The sequence below is a fragment of the Lactuca saligna genome, chromosome 7, assembly GCF_052625555.1.
Source record: "Lactuca saligna cultivar CGN05327 chromosome 7, ASM5262555v1, whole genome shotgun sequence".
Classification (NCBI taxonomy): Eukaryota; Viridiplantae; Streptophyta; class Magnoliopsida; order Asterales; family Asteraceae; genus Lactuca; species Lactuca saligna.
The window spans coordinates 48,494,337-48,512,589 of NC_136423.1; the positions used below are offsets into that span (position 1 = coordinate 48,494,337).

The window sequence follows — 18,253 nt, forward strand, 5'->3', positions numbered from 1 at the left end:
TACCCAAAACGATGTTAAAACCGTTTAACTCTATGGGTAATAGTTCCTCATGGAATTCGTTTCTGTTTAGGTCAATGATGATGTTCCTAATACGATTACTAACAGGTACGAATTTGCCACTGGCAACTTCTACAATTAGGGCGTTATCAAGTTTTTCTACAGGTAATGCTAATTTCCCACTAAATTTATGTGACACAAAGGAGTAGTTGGGTCCGGAATCAAATAGTATATTTGCAGGCAAACCATTTACAAGAAAGGTACCTGAAGCGATGTCTGCTGCCTCCTTCGCAGCCTCGAGCGTCATCTGGAAGGCTCTTGCCTTCGGCTTCGGTGGAATGTTGTGCCTTCCTGCATCTTTCTTATTTGGGTAATCCTTGGCAATATGCCCTTCTTCATGGCACTCGTAGCACACCTTCTTGTTGGTGGTGCACTCATTGGCATAGTGCCCCGTTTTCCCACACTTGTAGCAGGTTACTTCTTCACCACATTTTCCCGAGTGCTTCTTCTTGCACTTTTCGCACCATTTAAATTCATTTCCTCCTCCGAACTTCTTTGAACCGAACTTGCTCTTCTTTTTGTTGGGTTTAGCAGACCCTTCAAATTTCCTCTTCTCGCCAACCTCGACTTTGCTGGCAGCTCCTCCCTTAATCATGTCCTCCACGGACTTGGCAGCCCAGATAGCTGCCTCTAGAGTAGGTGCCTGACGCACTGGCACCGCGTACTCCCATGGATGTCCCTTTGCGTACTTATCAAGTTTCGTCATCTCATCCGGAACAAGATGCAAGGCAAATTCCATCTTTTCTGTGAAGTTGTTCGTGTATTCATCGATTGACATGCTTCCCTTCTTCAGGGTTAGAAACTGGTTCTCTAACTCGAGCATGTTTTGAGTTGAGCAGTACTTTCGTTTGAATTGCACTAGAAATTATGCCCATGTCAGTTGCAGGGGCTTGTTGGGGCTTAAAGTCTTCCCCAAGGTATTCCACCAACGTACAGCACCTCCTCGAAACTGACGCACTGCAAACGTGGTCTGTAGCTTCCCTCTACAACCGTATGTCATGAAAGCTAACTCCATTTTCGAGATCCAATCCATGACCCCGATTGGATCTTCCTTTCCCATGAAATTCGATGGCTTTCAAGTCTGAAAATCCTTGTACTTTCATCCATTTCTCTCGAATCCGTCATCTTGGTTGTTTTGTTGAACTATTGGTGGGTTGACTTGACCAACAGTTCCACTGTAGTCTCCTTCCTCAGTCTGCCCTTCGTTCAACTCGGGCTGTTTGATCTGAATAGTGGCTTCCTCTCGATTTTCCTGGAGCAAAAGTATGGTTTCCTCCATTTGACGATCCAACATCGCCTGGATCATCGCTTGCACTCCGGCCATCGTTACTGGCTCAGCAGCGGCTACCACAACTGGTATTTGCTCAATTACTGGGGGTTGGTTTCTGTTTCCATTTGCATTCACGTTTCCGCTACAGGTCCTTGCCATCTTGATCTATACACCGAATAAGGTGAATTTAGATCTTTATTTAGGATTGATGTTCAAGTCGTCCTTATCACCCCGAAAAGTTTACATGCTAGTTCTAATATCGTAGTTGTATGTTTAGAATCCTAAACACATAAGGTTTCCAGATCCGGTCAGCAACAGACTATAGATCCGAACAATTAACAACATATTAAGCACAAAGCATTTAGCACATAAAAGCATTTTAGGCATAATCCCTAAAATAAGCTAGTGCTCACACCTCACAATCATTGCTTAGCATTCTAAGTTTAAGTCTAGAAATCCTACAAATTCCTAGTTCGCTTAAACAAATGCTCTGATACCAACTGTGACATCCCCAAAATCACGGCCAGAAAAGACCGGTTTGTTTATGCTTTGTTAAAAAATCAGAGTAACATTTTAAATAAAAGTGTTGCGGAATTTGTTCCAAAACAAAATATGATAAAGATTTATCAAAAGCATTTCCATAGAAATGTATTTCATTAAAAGACTCAGGATGTCATGTTCGTACAGATCAAAAGCATAAACAGTACAATATAAGCCTTACTACATTATTTCATATCTACAGGCCTATATCCGTAATCCCTCATCCAAACATCATATCTATGCTCAAGCTCCACTACCTGTAATACATAAAACTGAGTGGGTCAGGCTTGGGAGCCTGGTGAGCACATAGGGTTTTCAACCCACAATAAATAAGTTTATTAACTTCATTAAATTAAACAAACCCGATTACCCGTTCCCGTTATCCTCACATTACGTCCCTAAGCATCTATCATAAGGGACCTATCCTAAGGATTATTATCGGGATGGACACTACTGCTAAGGAGATTCCTCAGCAACAAATGTCCTTAAGGCAACCATGTGGGGGATGGAGTACATCTGATGAGCACACAGTTCAAATAAACACACAGTTCGAATAAACACCTACAGGTTGGAAGCCTGCTAGTGTTCCACTGGACTGTCTAGAATAGTCCGTGGTCGTCAGCTATACTCCGCTAGATGACTGGATCATCAATAACATCTATAATGAAGCCTCTCATTATTTTATTTTGTCACACAGCAACTATTACATCTACCCATGTTTTACCCAACACATCGTGCCATGTCATCAGCTTCGCAATAGATTTCGCAAATTCATGCTTCAACTTTAAAAATTCGTAACTTTCGCATACGAGCTCCATTTTCGATGTTCTTTATATCCACGCGAAGGTGGGAATGTACTCTACAACTTTCGTTTACTTTTCGTCGGCTAATTTTGACTCAATTTTAAATTTTATATTTTTAACGGGCCGGGACAGGATTGGTCCGTTAAATCCTCGTAACTTCTTCATCCGACATCCGTTTTCGCCGATATTTTTCTCATTACGCTACTTTTAATGAGATCTTCGATTCTCACTTAGGTCATGCCGGCTAAAAACCGCTCGATCTAATATTCGAATTTCAGGTTGTACATTGTTAACTCGAAACTTCGAAAAATCATAACTTCTTCATACGAAGTCAGATTTGGGCGTTCTTTTTATTGATATTCTTAGTGTAGCATATTCTACGATTTTCGTTTAGATTGCTAAGGCTAAATCTCGCTCTTTGGTAAATTTACTATTTACGCTTTCCGGTATCGTGCCGGTTTTGTTGCGAACTTCGACGGGTTATAACTTCTTCGTTATAACTCGGATTTCGGTGTTCTTTATATCCTCGAAATCCTTGTTTCGACCACTACAACTTTATGTAGAGATATAGGGCTTATCCTACACTTTAATTTTGACGCTTATTTTTATTCTTTGTTAATTATACATTTATAATTAAATAATAAGCACATAAATACACATAATTCACATAATACTCAAATATTTCATCATTATTACTTCAAAAAGAGTTACAAGAGTTGACCTAGACTATTACATTGACAAAAATGCTTAGCCCTGAAACCCGGGCGTTACATGGACCGACCCTGTTTAGGGTTGTATGCAATGTGTGTTGACTTGAAGGTTGTCGTGTAGGAATCGAGGAGTCGTAAGGAGTCGATTTGTGCGCCGAGGATAGTTCAGAAACTGCACGACATTGAGGTGAGTTACCTTCCAGTAGGGATGGGTCTAAGACCACAATGCCAACCCACCAAAAAGGGTTATTTATAAGATAATTGTCTTTGTGATAATTATCTTGGTCTGGTTATGTGATTTATCTGGATTATATGTTATGTGTTTAGTAGGGATTAGTTTCCTTAACAGTGGTCCGTACGACCTAAGGGTAGGTCGGTACCTGGATAAGCCTGACTGTATGCTTATATATGTTGATTGCATGTTAGTAGTAGGGGTGAAATAGTCTCCAGTTACCGGTTGAAAGATACCGATGTTGATTACCGGTTGAAAGATACTGATGATGGTTACCAGTTGAAAGATACCGATGAAGGTTACCGGTTGAAAGATACCGATGAATGTTACCGGTTGAAAGATACCGACAATATTGTATGGTATATGGTATGATGGGGGAACTCACTAAGCCTCGTGTATGAATTTGGGAATTGAAACTTTTGTGGATTTTATATTTGAAACTTTCTAGATTAAGTTTATGGATTTGGTTGAAACTTTGTTGGTCATATTATATTTTTTCAATTAGCTGCAAAAATTTGGATTTTATGCAATTTGTAAATATATAACATTTGAACTCTGTTATGTTACCTACAGACTATCCACGGAATCACCCAAAAAGAATATTTGTGGAAAATCCGTGGGTAAACAATTTTGTGGAAAATCTATGGGTAAACATCCGTGGAAAATTTGTGGGTAATAGAACGGTGGAAAACCCGTGGGTAATCAGGTTGTGGATAAGCTATGGGTAACTTTGCTCATGGATAGTCTGTGGGTAATGTAGTCGTGAATAAGCCGTGGGTAACTTTGCTCGTGGATAAACTGTGGGTAATTCTGTGGATAAACTATCTGTGGTAAATCTATAGGTAAATTTGTTCGCGGATAATCTGTGGGTAATTCTGAGGGTAGTCCATGGGAAAACATTACCCACGAGCTTTTTCCCACGAATCTAGTTTCGTTGACAATCTGTGGATAAAGACCATTACCCACTGATTACCCACAAATAGGGTCGTGGGTGAAGGTGTGTGTTGTTGTAGTGTTCTAACACTTTGATTTATTATTATTATTATTATTATTATTATTATTATTATTATTATATATATATATAGGTGCATGTTCATTTGAGAGCATTCTAATTTTGTGATACCGTGAGACCAAATCTAAAAATAATTTTAAAATGCAAAATAAATGGAAAAATCCAAAAATTCTTTTTTTAAATATTATTTTCGGAACTTGAATTAACTAAAAAAAATAAAAATAATAAAAAATAATAAAAAAATATGTTTTTTTTAAATAAGTGAAATATATTCTGATAGAATATTAGGGAAATCTCCAGAAAAGTCCTAAAATTTTAGTCCAATTTATGAAAAAAGTCCCAAACTAATTTTTGTTTACAGAAAAGCACAGAATACCGGCTAAAACTTTGAAAAAACCCTTTTTGGCCGGTTTCGTAGATTTAGCCGGTATTCTGTCCTTTTTCATTAGTTTTCTCAAAATATTAGGACTTTTCTGAAAATTACTCGATAACCAAAATATTGGGACTTTTTTGAAAATTACTATGGAATTAATGGATATTATTATTAACAAATCATTTATAAACATAAAAAATATTTTTTTTATTATAAACAAGGGAAATACATTTGTTGTTAATTTCTAGAAATAGAATGGTCGACTATGTACTTCTCAATTGTTTGTTGACCTCTTCAAAGTCTTTATGTTCTTCATATGTATCGTTGTGGGTGTCATAGTGAGAAGTACTCTATTAGGCGTGACCAATACAAGAGTTGATAATATTTATTAATACACAATCAATAAGTTTCTACTTGCTATTAAGCATGATGTTATATGATCATGTGTTATGAGAAAATATCATTACACGAATATATAGATCTTTCATTATGTTCTTTAACCTAATTACCACCTAACCTCCAAACATTACCCGGTAACAACCATAAAATTACACACATCTATCGAGAGTGAAAAGTAAACTTTGAGTGACAATTTAAATAGATAATCACCCTTCACTTGTTTCCATATAAATTATCATTCAGGGTTCACTTTTCACATTTTATAGATGTGTGTTAACCGATGATTGTTAACATGTAAGGTATGAATGTTGGTTGGTAGTTAGGTTAAACAACATAAGAAGAACACCAACATTAGAGGAATGCTAACTAACTTCATCTCACCATCATACCCACAACAATGCATAGGAAGAACGTAGAGAGTTTGAGTGGTCAAGAAACAATAGAGGAGTACTTAGGCCAACAATATTTTGGTTATTATGTAATTTATAAAAGATTTGTTAATAATAATATCCATTAATTTCATGGTAATTTTCAAAAAAGTCCTAATATTTTGGTTATTATGTAATTTTTGGAAAAGTCCCAAAATTTTGAGCAAACTAACGAAAAACACACAGAATACCGGCAAAATCTGCGAAACCGGCCGAAAAGGGTTTTTTCGAAGTTTTAACCGGTATTCTGTACTTTTCTGTAAATAAAATTTATTTTGGGACTTTTTCATAAATTTGACTAAAATTTTGGGACTTTTCTGGAGATTTCCCTAGAATATTACACTGATATATTCTAAAAAATAATTTTAAAATGCAGAATAAATGAAAAAATCTAAAAATTCTTTTTTTAAATATTATTTTCGGAACTTGAATTAACTAAAAAAAATAAAAAAAATTTCGTTTCTTTTGAAAAATAAGTGAAATATATTTTAATAGAATATTACACTGACATATTCTAAAAAATAATTTTAAAATGCAAAATAAATAGAAAAAATCAAAAAATTCTTTTTTTTTTTTAAATATTATTTTCGGAACTTGAATGAACTAACAAAAATTTAAAAAAAATTAAAAATAAATTCCATTTTTTTTGAAAAATACATGAAATATTCTAATAGAATATTAAACTGATATATTCTAAAAAATAATTTTAAAATTCAAAATAAATGAAAAAATCCAAAAATTCTTTTTTTAAATATAATTTTTAGAACTTGAATTAACTAAAAAAAAAAAATATGTCTCACGGTCTAATAAAATTAAACCGTCTCACATGAACTCAACTATATATATATATATATATATATATATATATATATATATATATATATATATATATATATATATATATATATATATATATATATATATATATATATTTGTTGGGATTTCTAGTCAATATAAAACATTCTTACAAGTTTAAATGGCGTGAAGATACAATCGTTTTACATTCAGTTAATGGACAAAAAATTACACACAAACAAACATGATACAAATTTAACAATTCAAGAAAACTAAGCCAATTATCAAGAACGTGTAAGGTACCATGCCGGTGAATGATGGAGCTCCATCAGTAGGTGGTGGTGGGGTAGATGTAATGCGGGGACATGGAGCAAAGGGTGTTGCCGTGTTCGGTGTCTCCACCGCTGTTCTGGATGTTACTGGTCTAGGAGGACGCCTGATTGTCGGTGGAGTTACTGGTGTTGCTCGAGGAGGAGTGGAGGAAGCTGCTTCTGAGACGTTGATGGTTAACTTCTGACCAATTTGGCAGTGACTTCTGAATGTACAGATGTAATAGTGAGTGCCTGCGGTGGTCAAGGTAAGGGTGGCGGGACCATTTGTGGCGAGGGAGATGGGGTTGGTGGCAGTGCATGGGCCGTATGCTGCCTCTGAAACCTCCGCAACGTCGTATTCTCCATCGGTGAAGTTAAAGACGAGAAGGTCGTTGACAGTGAAGGATTGATGGGATCCCCAAGTGGTGTAAGAGACTGCGCCACCGGAAGGTATGGTCCATCCCAAACTGCCGCCGACGATGTGCCTGGTCTGCGCCATCGTGCCGGGTAACTGCATGACTGGAATCATCGTGGTTATGAAGAGCATTAAATTCAGAATAAAATACTCCATTTTTGAAACCTCAAGACTTTTGTTTTTTGCGTTATCGATTTTCTGGAATTGTTGATGAAGATAGGTGTACTTGTAATTTGATATATAAAAATAGCATTTAACGCTGCTTTTGAATTTACTCATTGCAAATGATCTAAACGTGATATTGGGGCTACTTTAACGAACAAATAATTATAATGAAGTTGTCAAGCTGGTGTAGTATAGTTTTTGTATTTCGTTCTAAATTGGTTGCCGTACCTCTTGCTAACAATATGCTATTAAAATATATATATATATATATATATATATATATATATATATATATATATATATATATATATATATATATATATATATATATATATATATATATATATATAAATTTTTAGATTCAACCTTAATCACATATTTCTTATTTGCCGCTCTAACACTTTGGTGTACCGGCACAACGGGAAACTTATAATCATAAATGATTATGCAGCGGCGTCTTATCTTTTTTCCCCGACCACCTTCACCACTACCACAAATGCCATCACCACCACCTTTGCTATCAACCGACCCCATTACTGACACCACTTCCACCTATACCACCACCACCTCCTCTGCCATAACCATCATAATTAATTAATTATTTATGATTACTCAATCTATGAAGATACATATATGTATAATCATTTACGATTAGACATATATATAAGCATATCTAATCATATGATTATACATCTCTGCTATACAATCATTTATGCTTAGGCATACCCTGCTTTGCCGGTATGCTGGAGCTTTAAAACGAAAAATAAAAAATATGTGGTTGTGGTTTAATCGGAATACTACTGTAACCAAGATCGATCTCTCACAATTATCATTATCAGAGACGAATCGTAGCAAAGATATTGATCATTGAGCGGACATAGGTAGCGGCCATCAAGAAGGCTTCCTGTATGAAACTCACTCAAATCAATTTCGGAAGGGCATCCATGTGGACAAAGGAACAACAAGTCGAAGCAAGATATGGAGAAAGAGACTAACTAATGTTTCTAATCTCATGGCGTCAAATATATTTGCTCCTTGTGATCGGAAGCCAAATCAGAGGATATGCTATCGATCCAAGTTGGAAGAAGAAATTAAGGAAGAAATTGAAGTATAATCTTGAAATAGTAAGTTGATTTCAAAGTAAGAATATTATAAAGGAGTCTGTTAAAGCTCCATGTTGCTCGAAATTTGAGGTATGCTCCTCAAACTGATAAATTGATAAAGTATAAGTTACTATTAAAGCTAGATATAAGGGCCTTATTTGTAGTTATCTAAAGTAGAGGGTTTATATTGTAAATATTTGGTAGTTCGTTATTTTCAATTATATGCTCCTACCTATAGCAGATACAAGATGTAATAGATTTAGTTTAATCAATTTGTAAAATTCATTTCATTTCTTTATTGTTTGTAATATGGTATCAGAGATTTAATTTTTGCTTCCGTGATTTCTTTTGAAATTTTCGTCAAATTCATCATTGAATTCATACCCTGTTTCTTTGATTTCGTTAATCACGACGAATCAAAATGTTGTTTCTCCTCTTGATGATCGGTCTTCTCATTATTTCATCCATCATTCAGACAATCTTGGTTTCGTTCTTGTTTCTCGACTATTGAATGGTGAAAATTATCCTTCATGGAGTCGATCAATGTTGATTGATCTTTCTATTAAGAACAATGTCGGATTCATAGATGGATCTATTTCTGAGCCTGATTCTACTAATATTGTTAATCATAATCCATGGATGCTGAACAATAAACTTGTTATCTCATGGATTCTCAATTCAGTTTCAAAGGAAATCTCCACAAGTATCATGTTCTCTAAATCTGCGAAGGAAATTTGGGTCGATCTCAAAGTTCGATAAAAATAAATTAATGGACCACGTATTTTCTAGATTCGCAAAAGATTGTGAATCTTAGTCAAAATCATGATCGAATTAGAGTGTATTTCATTAATCTCAAGTCTCTCACTAAAGAATTAAACAATTTTGGTCCAAGATGTTCATGTGGAAAATGTACCTGTACTGGAGTTCAGAAAATTGAGAAGTATTTTTAAGAAGAAAATATTATGAACTTCTTGATGGGACTCAATGAGTCATTTTCTCAAAATCGAGGTCAAATCCTTCTTATGGATCCTCTTCCATCTGTTAATCGAGTTTACTCTCTTGTTGCTCAAGAAGAAAAACAAAAGATGATATCACAAGATAATCAAAATACATCTTCTGTTGCATTTCTGGCCAAATCGAATTCACACAACAATCAGGTCAAGAAGTTTAATAATCATAATCATGACACCAAAGACAGGCCTTACTGTTCGTACTGCAAGTTTCAGGGACACACAATTGAGAAGTGTTACAAGTTGCATGGATATCCACCAGGTTATAAACCAAAACCACGACCTAATCATACCAATGCTGCTATGATCAATGAACAAACCAATTCGGACCATACTTCATCATCTTCTATTAATGATGACGTGAACAGCATGTTTCGTGGTTTCTTTCCTTCTCAATGTCAACAAGTGATGTTTGTATTATCCAATCATATGATTTCTATTAATTCTAATGAGATTTCTACAACAGATAAATGGTATTTCTTAACCATTAATAATGGTTCAAAATCATACATGTGGATCTTAGATTCTAGAGCTTCTCAACATGTATGTCATGACATTACCATGTTCATCCACATAAGGAAAGTTTTTCATCATACTGTTACTCATCCAAATAAGGTTGTTTTACCTGTTCATATGATTGGAGATATTGAGACTGGTTATTTGTTCACATTGCACAATGTTCTTTATGTCCCTGATTTTGATCTAAATCTCATATCAGTTAGTGCTCTCACCAGAACACAACACCTTATTTTTCAGTTTACATGTCATCATGATTATATCCAGGATATCCATAACAAGAAGATGATTGGCAAGGCTAATAATATGCACGATCTATATGTTCAATAAGGTGTCTAAGTCCATAACTTATTTGGTATATACTTGACCCGACCCGGCATGGTCCATTTGGGTTGCACTTCACCCGAACTATTTATGGATCATTTTATGAGAGTTATAAACATATGTTTATTAATATATTGTAAGTTATAATATATTAATATGAAGTTATTTAATTAGTCTTAGTCTTAAATTAATTATGAATTAATTTAGAGATTAAAAGGAAGACTAATTAAATTGTAGGCTATTGTTTTATATGGTGTGGGATAACACTCATTAGTTAATGGGCTAGGCTTATATGGAAGTCCATGGATGATCCATGGAGCTTTTAACCCATGGATCCTTGGAAAAGGAAAGGTCATGGGTTATTAGGGTTTCACCCTAACCATGCACACTATATAAGCATGCTTATGTGTTGGATTAATGTCTAAGTCCATAACTATAATTGGTAAGACTTGACCCGACCCGGCATGGTCCATTTGGGTTGCATGGCATCATGCACTTGGATAGACTATAATGAGAGAAACAAGACACTTACGGTTATTAATATATTATAAGTTCTAGTATATTAATAATAAGAATAATAAGATTATTTAATTAGTATTGATCAAGAATTAATCTAGGATTAATTAAGTGATCAAAAGAAGACTAATTAAATATATGGGTTGATTGTGTAAATCATCCATACTTGTATAGTGGGCTAATGCTCCATGGATTATCTAGTTGGGCCAAAACCCATATGATGCTCCATGGATGCTCCATGGTGTATTTGAACCCATGGATCCAAGGAAATGGAAAGTCATGACAATTAGGGTTTGCCCTAATTGTAACACTATATAAAGATATTATTCTTGACAAAATGGGCACTAGTATTATTCTAGAGAGGGCTAGCCGATTTCATGAAGTGTAGAATTCTCTCAAGTTATTCCAAGTGTATTTGGTGTTGTGTGAACCATTTGAGGTGTCACACTTGGGGCACTAGGCACTCAAGCTTCATGAAGACAAGCACTAACAAAAGGTATGTTATTCTAACTTGTGTTATTCAAAGTTTAGTATGCTAGAATAGAAAAATACCTTAGAAAGTTGATATTTGCATGTATAATAGAGAAAACATAGATCCAAGGTATTTAGGGTTGCATGTACACTTAGGAGTGTTAGAATGCTCATAACCCAACAGTGGTATCAGAGACTAGGCTTGTTTTCTTGTTATACTTGCAAAACTTCTTAAAAAAATCGAAATTGTTGCTGTCTGATCATCAGACTCGGCGAGTCCACCAGGAGACTCGGCGAGTCCATGCCTAAAAAAATGATGAAATCGATCCAACTCGCCGAGTTGGTTCATGCACTCGACGAGTTGGACCCCCAGACAGCATATTTTCGAGTTTTTTGGCTAGAAATGGACTAGGAACATTACCCTAATAGGTTTTTGAACTTATACACTTGTTTTTGATGTGGTAATGTTCATGCTAATCCAATTTCAAAGATAATTGTCAATAGATTCATGTTTTGTATTAGTTTAAAGGTTAGACTACTTACATGAAAAAGTTTGATTTGAATTATCTTGTTCTTATGAGTTGCTTAGATTAATAGAAAAGTTGAATGAAATACTTGTTTTAAAGCCAAATTAATCTAAGAGTTGATTCTAAAATGTGTTTTTGTAACTTGTCCTCAAGTTATATGAAAATTCACATTTAAGTTTCATAAAACTCATAAAAGTTGGCAAAGGTTACAAAAATGAAGAGTCTAGTTCTAATTAATTGGAGTTATGACTCCATAATTTGTCCTCAAGTTATGGAGGACCAAGCGTCTCTTCATTAAATAAAAAATAATAATAATAATAATAAATGCAACCTTAATTAATTCCATAAGTTATAAAATAAAGAAAAAGTTAATTCTTTTATTAGTTTAAAGTCTTCCATAACTTGTCCTCAAGTTATGGAACTTGAAGAGTTTTTGGATTAAAACTACTTTAAACACATAAGTTATGGAATTAATTAGTTTTGAATAGTTTCAAAACTTGCCCTCAAGTTTTGGAATTTGTAAAGTTTTCTCTTATGAATACTTTAATTCCAAGTTAGCCCTTAGAATTTTAAAAGTTAAAATTCAACCCTTATACTTTATAATATTATAAGTCAATAATATTTATATATATGTATAAGAGTAAAGTCGGTCTTACCATTAGTAGGCCTCATTCACGAAGCCGGTCTATAAGGGGGGTATAAGGTTACAGCCTATAAAATGGTAGTTTAATGGTTGTCCACTCTCACCCACCGCTTCCTTGACTGGTGGAGGGTCGTTAGCCGAACGGGTAGGACAAGGACTATAATTCTCCCTTCATTAAAAGTATTAATGATAAATACTAAGTAACTAAACCTTTTATAAATACCCAATCTTAGTTACTTAGGAAAATGTGAATAAGGTGCTAATCCATGAAATTACACTTTGCACTTTGTTTAAGTCGGTTAGTGGAGCGTGTGTGGTTAACCGGCACATCGATTGAGGGGTAAACACTTAAGGGTGCCAAGTAATTTGCATGGTTACTTCACACCTTGTTTTGTGATCCTCGGCATCCCAGTCACAAAACCTGAAGGGCACACTCGAGATTGAAACATGCCATTGAACAGTTCAATGAATCTCAAAGATCTAGGAGTTTCAAAACCAATTAAAACATAATTATTATTTCGTTTTTCATGGTGGAAATTGGTGAATCGTCATTCACCTACCTTCAAATATTCTATAGCTTGGATTACGGCATCCCTCTTCTAAGTTATAAAATAGTTTGTTGGGTCCTAGCCTTAATATTTCATATTGGGTGTCATATTAAGGACTTTAAATCAATTATCTTGAATATCTCCCAAAAGATGTCTACTTTAGACATTTATGATCTTCCCAAATCTATTGAAACAAGCTTTCCTAATGAAGATGATGTCCCTTGGAAATCATACTTCTTTCACCTCCTCTAATTATTCTCCCTAACCCACAAGTTCTTGAAAAGTTTAAGATCACTCAAGCCCTATTGGCAAGGCAAGGTCTAGGTGTGGTCACATCTTGGAGATGTAGTCACATATTGACAAGCCAGGAGAGTTGGGTGTCAAAGTCTTGAGAAAGTTGGTGGTTCAATCACTTTCTAAGTCACATAGTGAGTTCCTTTGAGACACCTATGAAACAAACTATGACATGACCCTTAATGATCTTATCTATTTGTTAAGATCAACTTCCTTAAAACTTGATGGACATTGACAATAGGGACATAGGAAATCAAAAAAAAGTATTCTCTTCCCAATGGAAAGGGATCGGCCATAGTCAACTCGGTTGACCAAATGGTAAAGAGAAAAGCTAAGTCTGTGATAGTCCCGTGTACCATTATCAAAGGGTCCATATGTTTATATTGCCAAAGGAAGGGGCATTGGTTGCGAAGCTGCCAAGTTTACCTAAGGATGTTAAAGTCAATAAGTTTGACTCTACTTCAGGTAAAGTCCACTATCTAACTCTGTTAAGTTTCTATTCTGAGATTCTTGATATATGATGTGACTGGGTCACATGGTAATGTTTTAAGAATCAAAGAAAAGTAAAGGAACTTAAAGAAAGAATATGCTGAATCTGATCGCATAGATGGATTTCTATCGCGTTTGAAGATCGGATTCTTGAGCTACTTCTTAGGAGTTATGAGGTATTGCTTAGGAATAGATAACAACAAGTTTTCATATGGATTGTAAGGATAAGTTTTTCCGCATAGTTTTAAAATAAAAGGAAATTTTTTGATTTGATTTATTTTAAAATATCCTTACAATGGCATTTGAGGAAAAATTGTTGCTTATATGATTCCATGAATGGCAAGAGTGGAAATATGAAATTGATTCCTTCATTTGTGGTAATGTCTAAATTTACCAAATAAGGAAAGATTCTCATCATCTAAAGTCTCAATTGGACCGGGACTTGGAATCATGCAAGTTGTATAGCATGACGAATGAGAAATTTCAAGTATTGGAAAAATTAAGACTAATTACTCGTTCACATGGATGTGTGAGTCAAGTAATGGACTAAGGGATCGAGTACATACTCATGTGCGCTAATTAAGTCCACCACAAAAGATATAAGGCTATTCGTCATAGTTTACTAAAGCTCAATAAATATGATTATACTTACAAGGTTAAGTGTAACTCTGAGACATTGGAAAAGGTTCCAACGTATGGCAGAGCGAATAAGAAGAATCAACTTAGGCAGAAAGATAAAAGTTTCTCAAATCTGAAAAGATGGGAGAGTACTTTAGTATCAGTTTTGTGATCATCTTAATGATTAAGAAACCATATCAAAATTAGTTCTCTAAGGAAGTCTTAGTGCATTCTTATGACTAAGAAGAAGGGATCTTGAATTGTTGAAATGGTTAAATCAAGAAGATGAGTCATACTTCGTTCCAATACAAGTCTTAGAGTCATACTCCAAGATTTTAACTTGAGTGACATGTCTCAAAGATGGTTTAAAACACTTGTCAAATGTAAGAGTAAAAGTTTTCTACTCTTGTACATATGAAATTCGTAAGTTGTGATGTTTTGGATAAAACAAAGACCAACTTAGGCCAATTGTGTGAAGTGTTTGTCTTGGTTAGAATCCACACTATCTCTTGGATGTTTGACAAGGGAGTCTTATAGGTCAAGAGGATAGTGGGAGTCTTAAAGGTCTTGAAAGTCTCAAGAACTAATCAAGAATAGAACCTGAAGTTCTTCACTAGCACACGACTTGAGGTTTATAACCTATCGTGTTGACATATTCTGTGCCCATTCCAGTTAAAGTTGGCTTTGCATATGAGTTCTTAGAGTTCTCAATGTGTTGCACAACAACTTGGAAGCAATGGCAGGCCCTTGAGCTGCCAGGTGGCAAGAAGTTAAGATTGAGTTTAGTCCATATGAGTTTGGATTTGTCATTATCCTTGTCTTGTGACTATGGTTTTGACAATTCACATGGACAAGAACACATACACCATCAAATCTAAGTGTCATAAGGTTTCTCTTCGATTCATGAAAATGATGGTAAGGAAACACTTTCACTAAGTAGATTTTAGTTAGATAGCAATTGTGATATTTGCATTCTCAAAGTCGTTAGTGGAGCGTGTGTGGTTTACCGGCACACTAACCTGGACTTGTGAGAAGTGGCAAAAAGGTCTAACCATTATGATTACGGAATCCCTCTTCATAATTGTTTAGACACACAAGTGTGCTATCTAAGGGAAGGTGTATGTTTTTGATAAAGTTTTATCAAAACAATCTAGTATTAGAAATCTGAACTTTGGTAAGAACGTCAGCTGATTTCTGAGTACATGTCAATGCTAGTGGGAGCATAAGTGTTATGCTAATAATCATCATGTTAGTGGGAGCATGATAATTATGATAAGTATTGCAAGTTAGCAATGTTAATTATAGAAAACGAAAGTTTTCAATTGGGAAAAGTTGTTTTGCTATAATTAAGGGAGAGGAAATTATACTTCATCTCAAATCTATAAGCTTAGATCATGAGGTTTTAATCATTTAGTCAAGGATATATATGAATTTCATGTTGGAATGGGTCAACATAAGGAAATTCTGTATATGGGTCCATTATTTGCGTTCTAAAATTCGATTATGATTACGACATCCCTTTTCATAATCTGAATTATGAGAACTTGGCAAATAGAAATGGAAATGTTATAGCAAAAGACTGGTTTAGTCTTTATGTGAGACATCATGAATCGTGTCCCATATGCTTCGGATATAGGATCGATTACATGTGCTATATTCATCCTTTCTAAAATTTTCCAAATGCATGGGGCATTAAGAAGGGAAAAGGTTTAGAACTGGATATGACTAAAAGGATTAAACAATTGTCGAGGACAATCTAAGGTTTACCAAAGATTGGTTGCTCAAGGACAGTTGGAAGTATAGTGATAATTCTGGAAGGACCATATTGACATAATCTGGAAGGAGGCAACTCTTATTCAGAAGTGATAGTCAAAATGGAATATGGAAATGTTTCAAAGTTAGAATTTTCAATCTATGTAATATTAAGGAAACTTAATGCAAGAAGGATGTTTCCAAGGAGTTGATCTCCTTTCGAATAATCTGTAATGATTGTTGCCAAGTCTTTGTGAATTTGTGCATAATCGTTACAAGAGGATCAATGCATATAAGTTTAGAATCTAACAGATTTCAGTAAATGGCATGAATTTGGAATTCTTGCATTTGCAGTAAGGATTTGGGAGTGTGAAAAGAGAATCATTGAAGTTATGTTCAGTTGATCTAGTTCACAAAGTTAAGATCATAGACAAACATAGTATGCATACTTGGTGTGTGGCATGACTAGTGTTTAGAAAAACACAGTGTACATGCTTGGAGCATGGGACAACTATTGTTTTAAATTCAAGAATAAAGTTGATAGCTGAAACAGTATACAATGAATAATGTGTAATCATATGGTGATAAATAAAAAGTGTTTTATTTATGTTCATAGGTTTTGATACCATATTGGATTCAATTATTATTGTGTTTCACTTTGCATGTTTTGACTTCCCGAATAAACTAGGTTATTCTTTCGGAATGACTAAGTTATTCAAACCATCCACAGTCGGTCATATGTTGGAAGTAGATATGAATTAAGACTGTCATGGGTTGGCTTGTAGAGGTCTAAGGTGTTGGACAAAGGGCTACAACACTCATGAGTGCTCATAAGTTCTGAGTATTGGATTCAACCCGCGCTCATTGGAATCACTTCATGGATTTTATCACGAGTGATCATGAGATGATAATATCTTATATTCTTCAAACCTAGAGATATGAGTTGTTACTATGAGTTGGTTGTACATTGATTGCACGAAACCGCATTTGGTAACTCGGTGCTATAAAACGTGCCTTTGTGTATGATTCAACAAGTAGTAGAACAAGCCATATGTGTCGAAGTTTATCCATTCCTTTTACCTTCGGGATAAAAGCGATATCTGTGTGCCCCTCGATGATATGATGATGACAAATGGAAGTGCTCGGCCGGGCCAGGACTGATTTGATTTGTTCAATTAGTCAGTCGTCATAAATCGGAAATCGGGAAACAACAAATGGACAGAGAGAATGATTATAATCCATGTCTCAGTCCATATGATATCTAGAATGGAGGAATATATGATCCCTTATTTAATGGACTAGTCATTGACAAAGGTCAGCATTTATTGACAAGGTCAGAGTTCGACAGAAGCTTTTGAGAGCTACGATTGCCAGTTGGTTCCTGAAGTCATACGCAATAATAGTTTTAGACTTATCCAAGTGGGAGACTGTTGGATTAATGTCTAAGTCCATAACTATAATTGGTAAGACTTGACCCGACCCGGCATGGTCCATTTGGGTTGCATGGCATCATGCACTTGGATAGACTATAATGAGAGAAACAAGACACTTACGGTTATTAATATATTATAAGTTCTAGTATATTAATAATAAGAATAATAAGATTATTTAATTAGTATTGATCAAGAATTAATCTAGGATTAATTAAGTGATCAAAAGAAGACTAATTAAATATATGGGTTGATTGTGTAAATCATCCATACTTGTATAGTAGGCTAATGCTCCATGGACTATCTAGTTGGGCCAAAACCCATATGATGCTCCATGGATGCTCCATGGTGTATTTGAACCCATGGATCCAAGGAAATGGAAAGTCATGACAATTAGGGTTTACCCTAATTGTAACACTATATAAAGATATTATTCTTGACAAAAGGGGCACTAGTATTATTCTAGAGAGGGCTAGCCGATTTCATGAAGTGTAGAATTCTC

At 34.9% G+C, this 18,253-nt stretch overlaps 1 protein-coding gene and 1 pseudogene across 1 annotated transcript; one reads left to right on the forward strand and one right to left on the reverse strand.

The window, feature by feature from the left end:
• Positions 1-6,765: 6,765 nt before the first annotated feature.
• Positions 6,766-7,567, reverse strand: LOC145005681 (mavicyanin pseudogene; annotated as a pseudogene).
• A 2,020-nt stretch (positions 7,568-9,587) lies between these two features.
• Positions 9,588-10,469, forward strand: LOC145006913 (uncharacterized). The gene has a single exon (XM_078965934.1). The coding sequence runs from the start codon at positions 9,588-9,590 to the stop codon at positions 10,467-10,469; it is 882 nt and encodes a 293-aa protein (XP_078822060.1).
• The last annotated feature ends 7,784 nt before the right edge of the window (positions 10,470-18,253 follow it).